At 46.8% G+C, this 20596-nt stretch overlaps 1 protein-coding gene across 4 annotated transcripts in view; it reads right to left on the minus strand.

Moving 5' to 3' along the window:
• Positions 1-20596, minus strand: part of tmem181 (transmembrane protein 181) — a 199900-nt gene that overhangs the window by 134041 nt on the left and 45263 nt on the right. For all 4 annotated transcript variants that reach the window (XM_078230007.1, XM_078230009.1, XM_078230008.1 and 1 more), the window contains one exon: positions 18793-18914. In XM_078230007.1, coding sequence (XP_078086133.1) covers positions 18793-18914 — 122 coding nt within the window. The remainder of the gene's footprint in view (positions 1-18792; positions 18915-20596) is intronic.

Here is a 20596-nt window from a genome sequence, read left to right on the forward strand (position 1 = left end):
TCCAATTTATAAAGGCCAATGTACCAAAGGCACTCTTTACGACCCTATCCACCTGTGACGCCACTTTTAGGGAATTCTGTACCTGTATTCCCAGATCCCTCTGTTCAACTGCACTCTTCAGAGTCCTACCATTTACCCTGTACGTTCCACTTTGGTTTGTCCTTCCAAAGTGCAATATCTCACACTTGTCTGCGTTAAATTCCATTTGTCATTTTTCAGCCCATTTTTCTAGTTGGTCCAAATCCCTCTGCAAGCTTTGAAAACCTTCCTCACTGTCCACTACACCTCCAATCTTTGTATCATCAGCAAACTTGCTGATCCAATTTACCACATTATCATCCAGATCATTGATATAGATGACAAACAGCAATGGACCCAACACCGATCCCTGCGGCACACCACTAGTAAGAAGTTTAACAACACCAGGTTAAAGTCCAACAGGTTTATTTGGTAGCAAAAGCCACACAAGCTTTCGAAGCTCTAAGCCCCTTCTTCAGGTGAGTGGGAATTCTGTTCACAAACAGAGCTTATAAAGACACAGACTCAATTTACACGAATAATGGTTGGAATGCGAAGACTTACAACTAATCAAGTCTTTAAGAAACAAAACAATGGGAGTGAAGAGAGCATCAAGACAGGCTAAAAAGATGTGTATTGTCTCCAGACAAGACAGCCAGTGAAACTCTGCAGGTCCACGCAACTGTGGGAGTTACAAATAGTGTGACATGAACCCAATATCCCGGTTGAGGCCGTCCTCGTGTTGTTTCAATCACTGAAACAACTCTATGATGACATCAACAAGTTCCATCCCACCATCAGGCTCACCATAGACTACTCTCCGGAATCGGTTGCATTCTTGGACACGCGCATCTCCATTAAGGACGGTCACCTCAGCACCTCACTGTACCGCAAGCCCACGGATAACCTCACGATGCTCCACTTCTCCAGCTTCCACCCTAAACACGTTAAAGAAGCCATCCCCTACGGACAAGCCCTCCGTATACACAGGATCTGCTCGGATGAGGAGGATCGCAACAGACACCTCCAGACGCTGAAAGATGCCCTCATAAGAACAGGATATGGCGCTAGACTCATTGATCAACAGTTCCAACGCGCCACAGCGAAAAACCGCACCGACCTCCTCAGAAGACAAACACGGGACACAGTGGACAGAGTACCCTTCGTTGTCCAGTACTTCCCCGGAGCGGAGAAGCTACGGCATCTCCTCCGGAGCCTTCAACATGTCATTGATGAAGACGAACATCTCGCCAAGGCCATCCCCACACCCCCACTTCTTGCCTTCAAACAACCGCACAACCTCAAACAGACCATTGTCCGCAGCAAACTACCCAGCCTTCAGGAGAACAGTGACCAAGACACCACACAACCCTGCCACAGCAACCTCTGCAAGACGTGCCGGATCATCGACACAGATGCCATCATCTCACGTGAGAACACCATCCACCAGGTACACGGTACATACTCTTGCAACTCGGCCAACGTTGTCTACCTGATACGCTGCAAGAAAGGATGTCCCGAGGCATGGTACATTAGGGAAACTATGCAGACGCTGCGACAACGGATGAATGAACACCGCTCGACAATCACCAGGCAAGACTGTTCTCTTCCTGTTGGGGAGCACTTCAGCGGTCACGGGCATTCGGCCTCTGATATTCGGGTAAGCGTTCTCCAAGGCGGCCTTCGCGACACACGACAGCGCAGAGGCGCTGAGCAGAAACTGATAGCCAAGTTCCGCACACACGAGGACGGCCTCAACCGGGATATTGGGTTCATGTCACACTATTTGTAACTCCCACAGTTGCGTGGACCTGCAGAGTTTCACTGGCTGTCTTGTCTGGAGACAATACACATCTTTTTAGCCTGTCTTGATGCTCTCTCCACTCCCATTGTTTTGTTTCTTAAAGACTTGATTAGTTGTAAGTCTTCGCATTCCAACCATTATTCATGTAAATTGAGTCTGTGTCTTTATAAGCTCTGTTTGTGAACAGAATTCCCACTCACCTGAAGAAGGGGCTTAGAGCTTCGAAAGCTTGTGTGGCTTTTGCTACCAAATAAACCTGTTGGACTTTAACCTGGTGTTGTTAAACTTCTTACTGTGTTTACCCCAGTCCAACGCCGGCATCTCCACATCATGCACACCACTAGTCACAGGCCTCCATTCAGAGAAGCAATCCTCTACAACCACTCTCTGGCTTCTTCCATTGAGCCAGTGTCTAATCCAATTTACTACCTTCCCATGTATACCTAGCGACTGAACCTTCCTAACTAACCGCCCATGAGGGACCTTGTCAAAGGCCTTGCTGAAATCCAGGTAGACAACATCCACCGCCTTCCCTTCATCCACTTTCCTGGTAACCTCCTCGAAAAACTCTAATAGATTGGTCAAACATGACCTACCACACACAAAGCCATGTTGACTCTCCCTAATAAGTCCCTGTCTATCCAAATATTTGTAGATCCTATCCCTTATCACACCTTCCAATAACTTGCCCACCACCGACGTCAAACTTACTGGCCTATAATTTCCCGGATTTCTTTTGGAACCTTTTTTAAACAACGGAACAACATGAGCCACCCTCCAATCATCCGGCACCTCCCCCGTGAATACTGACATTTTAAATATGTCTGCCAGGGCCCCTGCAAGTTCAACACTAGCTTCCCTCAAGGTCCGTGGGAATACCCTGTCCGGTCCTGGGGATTTATCCACTCTGATTTGCCTCAAGACAGCGAGCACCTCCTCCCCTTTAATCTGTAAAGGTTCCATGACCTCCCTACCTGTTTGCCCTATTTCCGTAGACTCCATGCCTGTTTCCTCAGTAAATACGGATGCAAAAAAACCATTTAGTATCTCCCCCATCTCTTTTGGTTCCATACACAGTCTACCACTCTGGTCTTCAAGAGGACCAATTTTATCCCTCACTATCCTTTTGCTCCTAACATACCTATAGAAGCTCTTTGGGTTTTCCTTCACTCTGTCTGCCAAAGCAACCTCACGTCTTCTTTTAGCCCTCCTGATTTCCCTCTTAAGTAGCTTCTTGCACTTTTTATACTCCTCGAGCATCTGATCTGTTCCTTGCTGCCTGTACATTTCATACAACTCTCTCTTCCTCTTAATCAGTGTTACAATCTCCCTCGAGAACTAAGGTTCCTTATTCCGATTTACTTTGCCTTTAATCCTGACAGGAACATACAAACTCTGCACTCTCAAAATTTCTCCTTTGAAGGCCTCCCACTTTCCATTTACATCCTTACCAGAGAACAGCCTGTGCCAATCCACACTTCCCAGATCCCTTCTCATTTCATCAAATTTGGCCTTTTTCCAGTTCAGAACTTCAACCCGAGGACCAGATCTATCCTTATCCACGATCAGGTTGAAACTAATGGCATTATGATCATTGGATCCAAAGTGTTCCCTCACACTCACATCCATCACCTGCCCTAACTCATTTCCCAATAGGGATCCAATATCGCATCCTCTCTAGTTGGCACCTCTATATACTGATGTAGAAAATTCTCCTGAACACATTTTACAAACTCTACCCCATCTAAACCTTTAACAGTATGCGAGTCCCAATCTATATGTAGAAAATTAAAATCCCCTACTGTCACAACTTTGTGTTTCTTGCAGTTGTCAGCTATCTCTCCGCTGATTTGCTCCTCCAATTCTCGCTGACTATTGGGTGGTCTATAATACAACCCCATTAATGGGGTCATACCTTTCTTGTTTCTCAGCTCCACCCATAGGGCCTCTGTAGACAAGCTCCCTAATCTATCCTGCCTGAGTACCGCTGTAACATTTTCCCTGACCAACAATGCCACCCCCCCCCCCCCACCTTTTATCCCTCTGCCTCTATCCCGCCTGAAACATCGGAACCCTGGAACATTGAGCTGCCAGCCCTGCCCCTCCTGTAGCCAAGTTTCACTAATGGCTATAATGTCATATTTCCATGTGTCTATCCACGCCTTCAGCTTATCTGCCTTCCCCACAATACTCCTGGCATTGAAATAGACACACCTCAAAAGATTATTTCCAACACACTCTACCCTTCCATTTGTGATTTTGCTTGAACTAACCTGTCTTTTTACCCCTGCTCCACTATCTGCTCTGGCACTCTGGTTCCCATCCCCCTGCAAATCTAGTTTAAACACTCCCCAATAACACTAGCAAATCTCCCGGCAAGTATATTGGTCCCCTTGTAGTTTAGGTGTAACCCGTCTCTCTTGTACAGGTCCCACCTGCCCCAGAAGAGGTCCCAATGATCCAAGAATTGGAAACCCTGCCCCCTGCACCAGTTCCTCAGCCACGTGTTCATCCGCCCAAGCATCTGCTCCTGCCCTCACTGGCATGTGGCTCAGGTAGCAATCCTGAGATTACTACCCTTGGGGTCCTGCTTTTTAACTTCCTTCCAAGCTCTTTGTACTCACTCTTTAGGACTTCCTCACTCTTCCTTCCCACGTCATTGGTACCGATGTGTACCACGACATTTGGCTGATCACCTTCCCACTTTAGAACGCTGTGCACGCGATCAGAGACATCGCTGACCTTGGCACCTGGGAGGCAACAAACCGTGCGGGAGTCTCTGTCCCGACCACAGAACCTCCTGTCCGTACCTCTGACCATTGAGTCCCCTATCACTACTGCTCTCCTCTTCTTCATCCCACCCTTTTGCGCTGTAGAACTAGACTCAGTATCAGAGTTCCGGCTGTCGTAGCTTGTCCCAGGTAAAGCATCTCCCACAACAGTATCCAATTCAGTATACCTGTTGTGGAAGGGTATGGCCACAGGGGAACCCTGCTCTGCCTGTCCTTTCACACTGCCATTTCCTCTCCTTATAGTAACCCAATTTCCTGTGCTCTGCTGCTTAGGTGTAACTATCTCCCTAAAGCTACTGTCTATATACTTCTCATTCTCCCGAATTAGATGGAGGTCATCAAGCTCCTTCTCCAGTTCCCTAACACGCTTTGCTAGCAGCTGCAGCTGAATGCATCTTTTGCAGGTGCTGTCGTCAGGGATACCGGAGGTCTTCCTGATCTCCCACATCCTGCAAGAGGAGCATTCCAACATCCTGCCTGGCATTTTTTTTTACTCTGGGGAAATACAGGAATAAACTTTCTGAAAAAGAAAAAAAAACCTACTCTCGCCTCTGCCTGTTCTCGCCGAAGCCCGTTTTGAGCCAAAGCCCTTCAGCTCTCACTCTGCCCCCTGCTGCCCGCTAACGACGCTGCCCGCTCAAAGGTGCGGCCTACTTTTAAACCCTCCAAAACCTTCCCAGGTTGCTGCTGGGCCTACTTCCTGTTTTGAAAAAAAACCTCCGATTTGTTTCACTAATTTAACTGAAAAATAAATAAATAAATATAATGCACAAACAAGCTCCCTTACCCTCAGCCTGCTCCTGTGGAACAATTCATGTAAGGATGTCAGATTGTGAATGACTTATTACCATGCATACTTGCAAAATGAGGCCCATGATTATGATAGTATGGGTTTCAACCATATGAAGTTCGATTCATTGATGTTCACTCTCGCCCTTGCAGGAAATGGGCAGTACCGAGAGGAAATGTGGAGTCAATGTTCAAGGTTCTGTCGATGTACGTATATCACCAAGAACTGGCTGATGGCAACTAAGATATCAGAGGACCTTAGGAGAATCTATTTTGTATAAGGACCCAACTGGTGATGATTCCCTCTGCATATATTCAGCCCTGGCTACAAAACCATGTCTCCCAGCTCCTCTGCCATTGGCGGCAGAATGGAATAGGTGATAACTGGCAAAAGGTCATCCCAATTTCAGCTTGTGGGACTGCAACTTTCAGCATTATAGAAAATCTGACGTATCTGGCAGCAGCGAATTCAAAGACTTTTAATAGACTTTTAATAGGAGATGCATCACAGATCGAAAGGCCATGTATTTTGCAGATAATAATTGTTTGTCTGCTATACCCACTAGTTTGGTAGCAAACTATTATAATCCTAAACCATCCATTACACTTCAACGTATAGGTTCAGTACAACAAGCAGACTTTCTGGGGAACCGATGGTGGAATTTCTGACACGATTGCATAAATTGGTGGAACACTGCAAGTACGGCCCAGCATTACTTGAAATATTGAGATTGTTTAGTATGTGGCATAAATGATTTAGCGACCCAAAGGAGACTTTTAACAGAGCCAAACCTAGACCAAAAAAAAGCCATAGAACTTGTCTCATGAAAGCATGGAAAAAGGAGCCCAAGAGCTGTGTCAAACATGAGCAATTGGGACTAGCTGAGAGGGCACCATGGTCGACATGGACTGGTTGGAACGAAGGGCCTATTTCCATGCTGTATTGCTCTATGACTCTATAGCACCATCCTCAGGCCTGGATGACCCTCATGCCACAGAACCAGGTCACCAGCTGAACACATTTGTGACCCCCAACAAGGAAGAGTGAACAAGCAAGGAAGTCAGGATATCCCGGCATCATAGAACATAGAACATAGAACATTACAGCGCAGAACAGGCCCTTCGGCCCACGATGTTGCACCGACCAGTTAAAAAAAAACTGTGACCCTCCAACCTAAACCAATTTCTTTTCGTCCATGAACCTATCTACGGATCTCTTAAACGCCCCCAAACTAGGCGCATTTACTACTGATGCTGGCAGGGCATTCCAATCCCTCACCACCCTCTGGGTAAAGAACCTACCCCTGACATCGGTTCTATAACTACCCCCCCTCAATTTAAAGCCATGCCCCCTCGTGCTGGATTTCTCCATCAGAGGAAAAAGGCTATCACTATCCACCCTATCTAAACCTCTAATCATCTTATATGTTTCAATAAGATCCCCTCTTAGCCGCCGCCTTTCCAGCGAAAACAATCCCAAATCCCTCAGCCTCTCCTCATAGGATCTCCCCTCCATACCAGGCAACATCCTGGTAAACCTCCTCTGCACCCTCTCCAAAGCCTCCACATCCTTCCTGTAATGTGGGGACCAGAACTGCACACAGTACTCCAAGTGCGGCCGCACCAGAGTTGTGTACAGTTGCAACATAACGCTACGACTCCTAAATTCAATCCCCCTACCAATAAACGCCAAGACACCATATGCCTTCTTAACAACCTTATCTACTTGATTCCCAACTTTCAGGGATCTATGCACACATACACCTAGATCCCTCTGCTCCTCCACACTATTCAAAGTCCTCCCGTTAGCCCTATACTCAACACATCTGTTATTCCTACCAAAGTGAATTACCTCACACTTCTCCGCATTAAACTCCATCCGCCACCTCTCGGCCCAACTTTGCAACCTGTCTAAGTCTTCCTGCAAACTACGACACCCTTCCTCACTGTCTACCACACCACCGACTTTGGTGTCATCAGCAAATTTGCTAATCCACCCAACTATACCCTCATCCAGATCATTAATAAATATTACAAACAGCAGTGGCCCCAAAACAGATCCCTGAGGTACACCACTTGTAACCGCACTCCATGATGAATATTTACTATCAACCACCACCCTCTGTTTCCTATCCGCTAGCCAATTCCTGATCCAATTTCCTAGATCACCCCCAATCCCATACATCTGCATTTTCTGCAGAAGCCTACCATGGTGAACCTTATCAAACGCCTTACTAAAATCCATATATACCACGTCCACTGCCTTGCCCCCATCCACCTCCTTGGTCACTTTCTCAAAAAACTCAATAAGGTTAGTAAGGCACGACCTACCTGCCACAAAACCATGCTGACTATCACCTATCAATTCATTACTCTCCAAATAACTATAAATCCTATCCCTTATAATTTTTTCCAACATCTTGCTGACAACAGAAGTGAGACTCACCGGTCTATAATTCCCGGGGAAGTCTCTGTTCCCCTTCTTAAACAATGGGACAACATTCGCTAACCTCCAATCTTCTGGTACTATACCAGAGGCCAACGACGACCTGAAGATCAGAGCCAGAGGCTCTGCAATCACTTCTCTTGCCCCCCAGAGAATCCTTGGATAAATCCCATCCGGACCAGGGGATTTATCTATTTTCAGACCCTCCAGAATATCCTGCACATCCTCCTTATCAACTGTAATACTGTCTATTCTACTCCCTTGCAACCCAGTGTCCTCCTCAGCTATATTCATGTCCCCTTGCGTGAACACCGAAGAGAAATATTGGTTCAATGCTTCACCAATCTCCTCCGGTTCCACACATAACTTCCCTCTGCCATCTATAACTGGCCCTAAACTTGCCCTAACCAACCTTCTGTTCTTGACATACCTATAGAACGCCTTAGGATTCTCTTTAACCCTATCCGCCAAAGTCTTCTCATGTCCCCTTTTAGCCCTTCTAAGCTCGCTCTTCAACTCCCTCTTAGCCAATCTAAAGCTTTCTAGTGCACTACCCGAGTGCTCACGTCTCATCCGAACATAAGCCTCCTTTTTCTTTTTAACCAACAAAGAAACTTTTTTGGTGCACCACGGTTCCCTAGCCCTACCAATTCCTCCTTGCCTGACAGGGACATACCTATCACAGACTCGCAGTAGCTGCTCCTTGAAAAAACTCCACATGTCGGACGTTCCCAGTCCCTGTAATCTCCTAGTCCAACCTATGTTTCCTAATTCTCTCCTAATAGCCTCATAATTACCCTTCCCCCAGCTAAAACCACTGGCCCGAGGTTCATGCCTATCCCTTTCCATCACTAAGGTGAACGTAACCGAATTGTGGTCACTATCACCAAAATGCACACCAACTTCCAAGTCTAGCACCTGGTCTGGCTCATTTCCCAGCACCAGATCCAATATAGCCTCACCTCTAGTTGGCCTGTCTACATACTGAGTCAAAAAACCTTCCTGCACGCTTTGAACAAAAACTGACCCCTCTAACGAGCTAGAGCTATAACAATTCCAGTCAATATTAGTCAAGTTAAAATCCCCCATAACAATTGCCCTATTACTTTCACTCCTAAGCAGGATTGACTCCGCAATCCTTTCCTCAACCTCTCTAGAACTTTTAGGAGGTCTATAAAAGACTCCCAACAGGGTGACCTCTCCTCTCCTATTTCTAATCTCCGCCCATACTACCTCAACAGATAAGTCCTCATCAAACCTCCTCTCTGACACTGTGATACAATCTCTGACCAATAATGCTACCCCTCCCCCTCTTCTACCTCCTTCCCTACTTCGACTAAAACATTTGAACCCCGGGACCTGCAGCATCCATTCCTGCCCCTGCTCTATCCATGTCTCTGAAATAGCCACAACATCGAAGTCCCAGGTACTGATCCACGCTGCAAGTTCACCCACTTTATTGCGAATACTCCTGGCATTGAAGTATACACATTTCAAACCCTGCTCCACCCCACCTCTGCAATGCCGTGCATTGCAGTCCCCATCCATACATCCCTCACTTTCAGCCCCACTACTCAGGATCCCTCCCCCCCCCCCGAATCAGTTTAAACCTCCCTGCATGGCCTTAGCAAATTTACCCCCCAGGATATTGGTCCCCTTCTGATTAAGGTGTAGACCATCCTTCTCATAGAGGTCACACCTTCCCCAGTACGAGCCCCAATTGCTTAAGTACCTGAACCCCTCCCTCCTGCACCATCCCCTCAGCCATGAATTCAAACCTTCCCTCTCCCTATTCCTCTCTAAACTATCCCGTGGTACAGGCAAGAGTCCAGAGATAACCACTCTGTCAGTCTTGGCCTTTAGTTTCCACCCCAACTCCATAAATCCCTGCCTAATATCCCCTTCCCCTATCCTCCCTATGTCGTGTGTCCCCACATGTACAATAACTTGTGGTTTATCTCCCTCCCCCCTAAGAGTCCTGAATACCCTGTCAGACACATCCCGGACCCCAGCCCCTGGTAGGCAACACACCAACCCTGAGTCCCTACCTTTAGTTCCGACCCTCCTATCAGTCCCCTTAATTGTGGAGTCCCCAATCACAAGGCCCAGTCTTTTACAGCCCCTAACCACCTGAGCTTTCTCACTCGGCTCACCCCCAGAGATCTGCTCTCTATGCTCAGTTGATTCCTTCTCAACTGTAGCCTCCAGCACCGAAAACCTATTATGGAGGGGAACCGCCCCAGGGGATTGTCTTCCCGATTGCTTCTTACCCCTCCTCCTGGCATTGACCCAAGCCTCATTTCTAGGAGTTACTATTTCTCTATAACTCCTATCAACTTCCACCTCCGCCTCCCGAATTATGCGGAGTTCCTCTACCTCCCCCTCCAGCTCCTTTACACGCTCCTCCAGAAGCTGCAATCTAATGCACTTCTTACAACTAAAATCTCCTGAAACACTACTGGATTTCCTCACCACATACATCCCACAGGAGATGCAGCATACTGCCTGAACTGCCATCCCTGAAGCCATTACCAGCAAGAAAAAAAGAAAAGAAAAAAAAAAACAAAAAAAAAAAAAAAACTTCCCCACACTTCCCCAACTGTCACTCTCCACTGCAGCCCGAGCAACACTCCCTCACTGAGACACCAACTGTCACAGACAAGGAGGAGTCCCACAATTTAACAAATGACCAGCAGATCAACATTGAATGTTGATTGGAGCCCACCCCAAGCCAGGTTACTGAAACAAAGAGCCTGTATCGCCCAGATCGAAGGGTGAAGCCATTCAAAATAGGGCTTGACAGATAAGTCAAACTGAAAAAGAGGAAATAGTACAATTAAATTGCATCACCACACCCAAAGTGGCCCCTATACAGATCCAGCTCCAAGTAAATGGACACCCAATAAACATTGAGGTGGATACAGGTGCAGCGATATCCAACGTAGGGGAACATCAATTTAGGCGATTACGATTGGGCAATTTATCACTTAATCTGTAAAATACCAAGGCAAGATTGGCAATGTATACAGGAGAGCCATTATGCATAATCGGGACAACTGTAACTCCAGTCACGTATGGGCAACAGATAGCCCCTCTCGCATTGACAGTAATGCAAGGACCAGTGCCCAGCCTTTTGGGAAAGGACTAGTTACAAAATATTTGCCTGAATTGACAGCAAATTTTCAAGGTGGGTACTGGTGAGGTATGAGGTAATAGGAATGTACCCTGAAGTTTTCCAAGCAGGCCTCGGAAAGATAAAAGAGGCCAAAGCAAAGATTTACAGAGACCCAGATGTCCAACCGACATATTTTAAAGCAAGGCCAGTCCCATATGCTCTACATGCAAAAGTAGAGATCGAGCTGAAATAGAAACATAGAAGATAGGAGCAGGAGGAGGTCATTTAGCCCTTTGAGCCTGCTCCGCCATTCATCACGATCATGGCTGGTTGTCCAACTCAATAGCCTAATCCTGTTTTCTCCCCATAACCCTTGACCCCATTCGCCTTAAGTGCTATATCTAGCTGTCTCTTGAATACATTCAATGTTTTGGCATCAACTACTTCCTGTAGTAATGAATTCCACAGGCTCACCACCCTTTGGGTGAAGAAATGTCTCCTCATCTGCATCCTAAATGGTCTACCCCAAATCCTCAGACTGTGACTCCTGGTTCTGGACTCTCCCACCATCGGGAACATCCTCCCTGCATCTACCCTGTCTAGTCCCGTTAGGATTTTATAAGTCATCTGCAAACTCACTTATTGTTCCCCCACATCATCATCTATATCATTTATGTACATAATAAACAATAAGGGACCCAACACTGAGACTCCTTCTACATTAGCCAGGTGTTCCTGTTCTGAAGCCCCATGGCTGCTACCTTGGGTAGCCCTTGAAAAATGTTTTCCATAACCGTTTGGAAGATGGCACATGCTGATGAGACCCCAAAGGGCAAACAGGTATACACACAGAGTACCTTGTGCGTGTTAATCATCACATATTTCCATTTCAAGCTGAAGATAGGCATGGCTCATGTCCAACTTGGAGAACATATTTCTGCCTTAACTTAGCTTACAAATATTAGATTTGGGGCATGGAGTGCCTGTCCAGTTTGGAGACCCAATTAACTGTTAGCTTATAGTTCTCAAAAAGACTAACTGATTTGTCAGGCTTAAGAATAGCGATTACATACTAGTCGGGGCAGCATAGTGGCACAGTATGTTAGCACTGCTGCCTCACAGCGCCAGGGACCCGGGGGTTCAATTACCGGCTTCAGTCACTTGGGTCTGTGTGGAGTTTGCACATTCTCCCCGTGTCTGCGTGGGTTTCCTCCAGGTGCTCCAGTTTTCTCCCACAGTCCAAAGATGTGGTGGATTGGCCGTGCTAAATTGTCCCTTAATGTAAGGGGGACTAGCTAGGGTAAATATGTGGGATTACGGGGATAGGGCCTGGGTTGGAATTGTGGTCGGTGCAGACTCGATAGACCGAATGGCCTCCTTCTGCACTGTAGAATTCTAGGATTCCACATGCGCTACCCAATCTGTAATTTGCATGGGCCTTATTATATCCAAGCTTGCAAGACACTCAGTTCAGTTCTCCAACATGGAGTAAGGGACTGGTCTTGCTCTAAAATGGCAAGATTTTAGAGTCCATTATTAAAGATGGGATCGTGGAGTACTTGGAAGTGCATGATAAGATAGGACTGAGTCAGCACAGCTTTGTCAAGGGGAGGTCATGTCTGACAAATCTGTTAGAGTTCTTTGAGAAGGTAACAAGGAAATTAGATAAAGGAGAACCAGTGGACATGATTTATTTAGATTTCCAAAAGGCCTTTGATAAGGTGCCGCAGAGGAGACTGTTACACAAGTTAAGAGTCCATGGTGTTACAGGTACGATCCTGGCATGTATAGAGAATTGGCTGACTGGCAGAAGGCAGAAAGTGGGGATAAAGGGGCCTTTTTCAGGATGGCAGCTGGTGACTAGTGGTCTGCCTCAGGGGTTGATGCTGGGACCACAACTTTTCACAATGTACATTAACAATTTGGAAGGAGGAACTGAAGACACTTTTGCTAAGTTTGCAGATATGTAGAGGGACAGGTAGCATTGAGATAGCAGGGGGGCTGCAGCAGGACTTGGACAGGTTAGGAGAGTAGGCAAAGAAGTGGCAGATGGAATACAATGTGGAAAAGTGTGAGGTTATGCACTCTGGTAGGAGGAATGGAGGCATAGACTATTTTCTAAATGGGGAAATGCTTAGGAAATCAGAAACACAAAGGGACTTGAAAGTCCTTGTTCAAGATTCTCTTAAGGTTAACATGCAGGTTCAGTCAGCAGTTAGGAAGGCAAATGCAATGTTAGCATTCATGTCGAGAGGGCTCTTGTCCATCGAGTCTGTGTAACTATATGTTTTACTTCTAATGTACTTCTGAGGCTGTAAAAGGCTCAGGTCAGACCCTATTTGGAGTATTGTGAGCAGTTTTGGGCCCCGAATCTAAGGAAGGATGTGCTGGCCTTGGAAAAGGTCCAGAGGAGGTTCACAAGAATGATCCCTGGAATGAAGAGCTTGTTGTATGAGGAACAGTTGGGGACTCTGGGTCTGTACTCACTGGAGTTTAGAAGGATGAGGGGGAATCTTATTGAAACTTACAAGATACTGCGAGGCCTGGATAGAGTGGACATGGAGAGGATGTTTCCACTAGTAGGAAATACTAGCACCAGAGGACACAACCTCAGGCTAAAGAGACATAGAACATAGAACAGTACAGCACAGAACAGGCCCTTCGGCCCACGATGTTGTGCCGAGCTTTATCTGAAACCAAGATCAAGCTATCCCACTCCCTATCATCCTGGTGTGCTCCATGTAGACACATGGATAGACATCATCATGTAGACCATGTAGACACATGGATAGACACATTGGATAAACATCCAATAACCGCTTAAATGTTCCGAAAGTGTCTGACTCCACTATCACTGCAAGCAGTCCATTCCACACCCCAACCACTCTCTGCGTAAATAACCTACCTCTGATATCCTTCCTATATCTCCCACCATGAACCCTATAGTTATGCCCCCTTGTAATAGCTCCATCCACCCGAGGAAATAGTCTTTGAACGTTCACTCTATCTATCCCCTTCATCATTTCATAAACCTCTATTAAGTCTCCCCTCAGCCTCCTCCGCTCCAGAGAGAACAGCCCTAGCTCCCTCAACCTTTCCTCATAAGACCTACCCTCCAAACCAGGCAGCATCCTGGTAAATCTCCTCTGCACTCTTCCCAGCGCTTCCACATCCTTCTTATAGTGAGGTGACCAGAACTGCACACAATATTCCAAATGTGGTCTCACCAAGGTCCTGTACAGTTGCAGCATAACCCCATGGCTCTTAAACGCCAACCCCCTGTTAATAAAAGCTAACACACTATAGGCCTTCTTCACAGCTCTATCCACTTGAGTGGCAACCTTTAGAGATCTGTGGATATGGACCCCAAGATCTCTCTGTTCCTCCACAGTCTTCAGAACCCTACCTTTGACCCTGTAATCCACATTTAAATTAGTCCTACCAAAATGAATCACCTCACATTTCTCAGGGTTAAACTCCATTTGCCATTTTTCAGCCCAGCTTTAGAACATAGAACATAGAACAGTACAGCACAGAACAGGCCCTTCGGCCCACGATGTTGTGCCGAGCTTTATCTGAAACCAAGATCAAGCTATCCCACTCCCTATCATCCTGGTGTGCTCCATGTGCCTATCCAATAACCGCTTAAATGTTTCTAAAGTGTCTGACTCCACTATCACTGCAGGCAGTCCATTCCACACCCCAACCACTCTCTGCGTAAAGAACCTACCTCTGATATCCGTCCTGTATCTCCCACCACGAACCCTATAGTTATGCCCCCTTGTAATAGCTCCATCCACCCGAGGAAATAGTCTTTGAACGTTCACTCTATCTATCCCCTTCATCATTTTATACACCTCTATTAAGTCTCCCCTCAGCCTCCTCCGCTCCAGAGAGAACAGCCCTAGCTCCCTCAACCTTTCCTCATATGACCTACCCTCCAAACCAGGCAGCATCCTGGTAAATCTCCTCTGCACTCTTTCCAGCGCTTCCACATCCTTCTTATAGTGAGGTGACCAGAACTGCACACAATATTCCAAATATGCATCCTATCTATGTCTCTTTGCAGCCTACAACAGCCCTCCACCTCATCCACTATTCCACCAATCTTGGTGTCATCAGCAAATTTACTGATCCACCCTTCAGCCCCCTCCTCTAAGTCATTAATAAAAATCACAAAGAGCAGAGGACCAAGCACTGATCCCTGTGGCACTCCGCTAGCAACTTGCCTCCAATCCGAAAATTTTCCATCCACCACCACCCTCTGTCTTCGATCAGATAGCCAGTTACCTATCCAATCGGCCAACTTTCCCTCTATCCCACACCTCCTTACTTTCATCATAAGCCGACCATGGGGGACCTTATCAAACGCCTTACTAAAATCCATGTATATGACATCAACTGCCCTACCTTCATCAACACACTTAGTTACCTCCTCAAAAAATTCAATCAAATTTGTGAGGCACGACTTGCCCTTCACGAATCCGTGCTGACTATCCCGGATTAATCCGCATCTTTCTAAATGGTCGTAAATCCCATCCCTAAGGACCTTTTCCATCAATTTACCAACCACCGAAGTAAGACTAACCGGTCTATAATTACCAGGGTCATTTCTATTCCCTTTCTTAATCCTTTAAGACTATCCTTTAAAACAGAGATGAGGAGGAATTTCTTCAGATGGAGAGTGAAGAATCTGTGGAATTCTTTGCCTCAGAAGGCTGTGGAGGCCAGGTCATTAGTATCTTTAAGATAGAGATAGATAGGTTCTTGATTAATAAGGGGATCAGGGGTTATGGGGAGAAGGCAGGAGAATATGGATGAGAAAAATATCAGCCATGATTGAATGGCGGATGGGCCAAGTGGTCTAATTCTGCTTCTATGTCTTATGGTCTTCTGGTCTAAAATACCTAGCTGCAGCTTGGGCTCCATGTAGATCTTGGCCTTGGCTTCTTTGACTTTTCCCAAGCCCTTTGAAAAACTCCAGGGTATCTACTAATAACTTCGTAGAGTACCCCCACATCTGGCCTGAAGATCTCCAACCTTTTCAGCTGGATCTGCTGGAGCCAATCTCTCCCTATAAGGCTGGGTCCATGTCCCCATACAACAATCAGAGGGAGACAAGCTGATTGTAGCCCATAAGTTACTGGGGCCATTATTGTGCCTTTTATTTGCAAAGATTCCCTCATGTAGGTGGCTAGTCTGGCCTTTGTATCTTCCAACCTCAGGAATTGGATGCCCGAATGTTAAGCTATGAACAGTTGGATAGGCTTGGGTTGTTTTCATTGGAGCAGAGAAGACTGAGGGGTGACCTGATTGAGGTGTTCAAAATTATGAGGGGCATGGACAGGGGGGATAGGGTAGAGCTGTTCCCCTTAGTTGAAGGGTCAGTTACGAGGGGACCCAAGTTAAAAGTGAGGGGAGGGAGGTTTGGGGGGGGAATCTGAGGAAAAACTTTTTTACTCAGAGGGTGGTGACAGTCTGGAATGCACTGCCTGGGAGGGTGGTGGAGGCGGGATACCTCACATCCTTTAAAAAGTACCTGGATGAGTATTTGTTTATTAATTAGTCACAAGTAGGCTTACATTTACACTGCAATGAAGTTACTGTGAAAATCCTCTAGTCGCCACACTCCAGCACCTGTCAGGTACACCGAGGGAGAATTTAGCATGGTCAATGCACCTAACCAGCAGATCTTTCAGACTGTGGGAGGAAACCGGAGCACCCGAGGAAACCCACGCAGACAGTGACCCAGGAATTGAAGCTGATTCCCTGGCGCTGTGAGGCAGCAGTGTTAACCACTGTGTCACCATACTGCCAAATTCCTGAAGGCAAAAGAAACTGCAGGGAAAAAATAGTTAAGTGATGCTGGTTGGACAAATCTACCAAAGAGCTGGCACAAACAAAGAGCAAATGGCTTCCTGTTGTGCTGTTATGATTCTACAGGTGGCAAGCTGTAGATGCTGCAGGACCACTAGAACAAGTGATCAACCAGAACATGGCTAATTTCCAAAATTGGCAGCACAGAACATCTGATGCTGTCTTTGAATTCCACAACAGGATAATTTCCTGTTCAATAAACTCAGTAATCAAGGTCAATGATGTGAGTTATCTTTTAAATGAAATGACTGATCTGAACAGTATATAACAGGCTGCATATGTATATATTTTTAATAGATTTTATTTAGATCAGATGTGGGTTTGGTGGATTGGCCATGCTAAATTGCGCCTTAGTGTCGGGTGGGGGGCTAGCTAGGGTAAATGTATGGGTGGGATTGTGGTTGGTGCAGACTCGATGGGCCGAATGACCTCCTTCTGCGCTGTGGATTCTATGATTCTAAATAAAAGGCCCAGTCAAAAAGCACTCAGTAATATTACTGTTCCTAAAAATCAAGTCATTGAGTTATTTTTAAACTTAGAAAGTTCAAAGGATAGTTTATTAGAATATGAGAGGAATGTACAGTGGTCAGAAAAGCAGAGGATGCAAAAGAGACAGGGCTGAAGGAGATTGCAGTCATGCAACAGAGCAAATTAATTGAACTATTTGCAGATAAGGTTAAAGGATTAAGTCAGGGATGTCTCCACCAGTCCTGACCCTCTACTAATCAATGTGGGGTGATTTCCAACAGAACCACACCCAGTACCTGCATCAGGCACCTCCAGCAGTAAATGTTGGGTAAAGTTACCTCTGCTTTCTCCAGTCCCAATAATGCAAAAATAGTAAAGCAAAACACTACTGATGCTGGAAATTGAAAAAAAAACAGAATGTGGGAAATACTCAGTAGATCTGGCAGAGAGAATCAGAATTGATGCTTTAGGTTGATGAATTTTCATCAGAACCAGTGAAGTGAAAATACTCCCTAGTAAATCAAAGTGAATGTTTTAGTTTAACAACAATATAAAGGGAAAGACTCTTAGTACGGTAGAGGATCAGAAGGACCTTGGGGTCCGGGTCCATAGGACTCTAAAATCGGCCCCGCAGGTGGAGGAGGTGGTTAAGAAGGCGTATGGTGTGCTGGCCTTTATCAATCGAGGGACTGAGTTTAGGAGTCCGGGGATAATGATGCAGCTATATAAGACCCTCGTCAGATCCCACTTGGAGTACTGTGCTCAGTTCTGGTCACCTCATTACAGGAAGGATGTGGAAAAGATTGAAAGGGTGCAGAGGAGATTTACAAGGATGTTGCTTGGATTGAGTGGCATGCCTTATGAGGATAGGCTGAGGGAGCTCCGTCTTTTCTCCTTGGAGAGACGTAGGATGAGAGGAGACCTAATAGAGGTATATAAGATGTTGAGAGGCATAGATCGGGTGGACTCTTGGAGGCTTTTTCCCAGGGTGGAAATGGCTGCTACGAGAGGACACAGGTTTAAGGTGCTGGGGGAAATGTTGGAGGAAGTTTTTCACACAGAGGGTGGTGGGCGAGTGGAATCGGCTGCCATCAGTGGTGGTGGAGGCAAACTCAATAGGGTCTTTTAAGAGACTCCTGGATGAGTACATGGGACTTAATAGGATGGAGGGTTATAGGTAGGCCTAAAAGGTAGGGACGTGTTCGGCACAACTTGTGGGGCCGAAAGGCCTGTTTTGTGCTGTAGTTTTTCTATGTTTCTGTGTAACTGTGTTGAAACTGCTAACACCAGATCTTTACAGAGCGACTTTCATTCCATTAGCCAAGAATGGATTCAAAAGCTGTGCCAAGGAAGAAATTACACTGTTAGTTCAGTGAGCTATTCAATTCCCATCATGACATACATTTTTGGAAATATGAGAAGGTGCATAAAATTAAAAAAGTACTATGCATCACAGTTCCAAATAATAGTTACAAAAACTTACATTTGTACAGTGAAGTGATCGGGTGTGATTGTGAGCATCAACTCTGATGTTTGGTACACTGGTATCTTGCATGACTCCATTTATTGCAACCATCATTGAAATCTTTTTTGTGAATTCTACACCTGAAGAAAATCAAAATGTGATTTAATAGACACCCTTACTGTTCATATATTATTCCAAAGAAGATTACCCACATCCAGTTTTAAAATTAAATGAAGCCTATGCATGAGTCAGCCATGTCCCTGAATAGCTCACAAACTGCCACTGTGATTGGTGAATTATCTGAGTCCAACAAGCTGGGTATAGCATTTACAAGTATAATTGGTAATTGGCATTCTCATCAAATCCACAGTTGAATCCATGCATGGGTCATAACCATCCTTACAAAATGGATGGGATTTTTCATGTGCATATTGCAAATTTCAGTTTATGAGTTAGAAACATAGAATCATAGAACCCTACAGTACAGAAAGAGGCCATTCGGTCCATCGAGTCTGCACCGACCACAATCCCACCCAGGCCCTACCCCCATATCCCTCCATATTTACCCACCCAACCCCTCTAACCTACACATCTCAGGACACTAAGGGCAATTTTTCACATGGCCAATCAACCTAACCCGCACATCTTTGGACTGTGGGAGGAAACCGGAGCACCCGGAGGAAACCCACGCAGACACGAGGAGAACGTGCAAACTCCACACAGACAGTGACCCAAGCCGGGAATCGAACCCAGGTCCCTGGAGCTGTGAAGCAGCAGTGCTAACCAATATGCTACCGTGCCGCCCCAGAATTTGGTTCTCAGAATGCAAAACCTTATATACATCTTCAAAATTTCAAACATTTTCCCCCACACAAGAGATTAGTAAATAAAATGAGAGTACATAGGATTGGGAGTAATATATGGCATGGATTGAGGATTTGTTAATGGACAGAAAACGGAGAGGAGGAATAACAGGTTATTCTCAGATTGGCAGGTACACCAAGGATCAGTACATGGGCCCCAGCTATTCACAATCCATGTCAATGATTTGGATGGGGTAGAGTTAGAATCATAGAATCATACAGTACAGAAGAGACCCTGCGACCCATCGAGTCTGCACCAACATGTGAGAAACATCTGTCCTCCGTCCTAATCCCATTTACCAGCATTTGGCCCATAGCCTTGATTGTTAAAATGTGCCAAGTACTCATCCAGATACTTTTTAAAAGGTGTGAGGCAACTTGCCTCTGAAGCAGTGCATTTGAGACCGTCACCAAACTCTGGGCAAAAAAGTTGTTCCTCACATCCCCCCTAAACCTCCTATCTCTCAAATCGAAACTATGTCCCCTCCTGACTGACCCTTCAACTAAGGGGAACAGCAGCACCTTATCTACTCTGTCCATGCCACGGAGGGGGCGCCGTGGGGGCAGCCCCGGAGAGGGCGGGGGGCCGGCGAGAGGCGGGGCGGGGCGCCGGCAAGGAGCGGGGCGCCGGCGAGAGGCGGGGTGCCGGCCAGGGGCGGGGTGCCGGCCAGGGGCGGGGCGGCGGCCAGTGGCAGGGCGGCGGCCAGGGGCGGGGCAGGGTGGCAGCCAGGGGCGGGGCAGGGTGGCAGCCAGGGGCGGGGCGCCGGCCAGGGGTGGGGCGCCGGCCAGGGGCGGGGCGGGGCGCCGGCCAGGTGCAGGGCGGGGCACCGGCCAGGGGCGGGGCGCCGGCCAGGGGTGGGGCGGGGCGCCGGCCGGGGCGCCGGCCAGGGGCGGGGCGGGGCGCCAGCCAGGGGCGGGGCGCCGGCCTGGGGCGGGGCGCCGGCCTGGGGCGGGGCGCC

Source organism: Mustelus asterias, chromosome 15 (genome assembly GCF_964213995.1).
Source record: "Mustelus asterias chromosome 15, sMusAst1.hap1.1, whole genome shotgun sequence".
Lineage (NCBI taxonomy): Eukaryota > Metazoa > Chordata > Chondrichthyes > Carcharhiniformes > Triakidae > Mustelus > Mustelus asterias.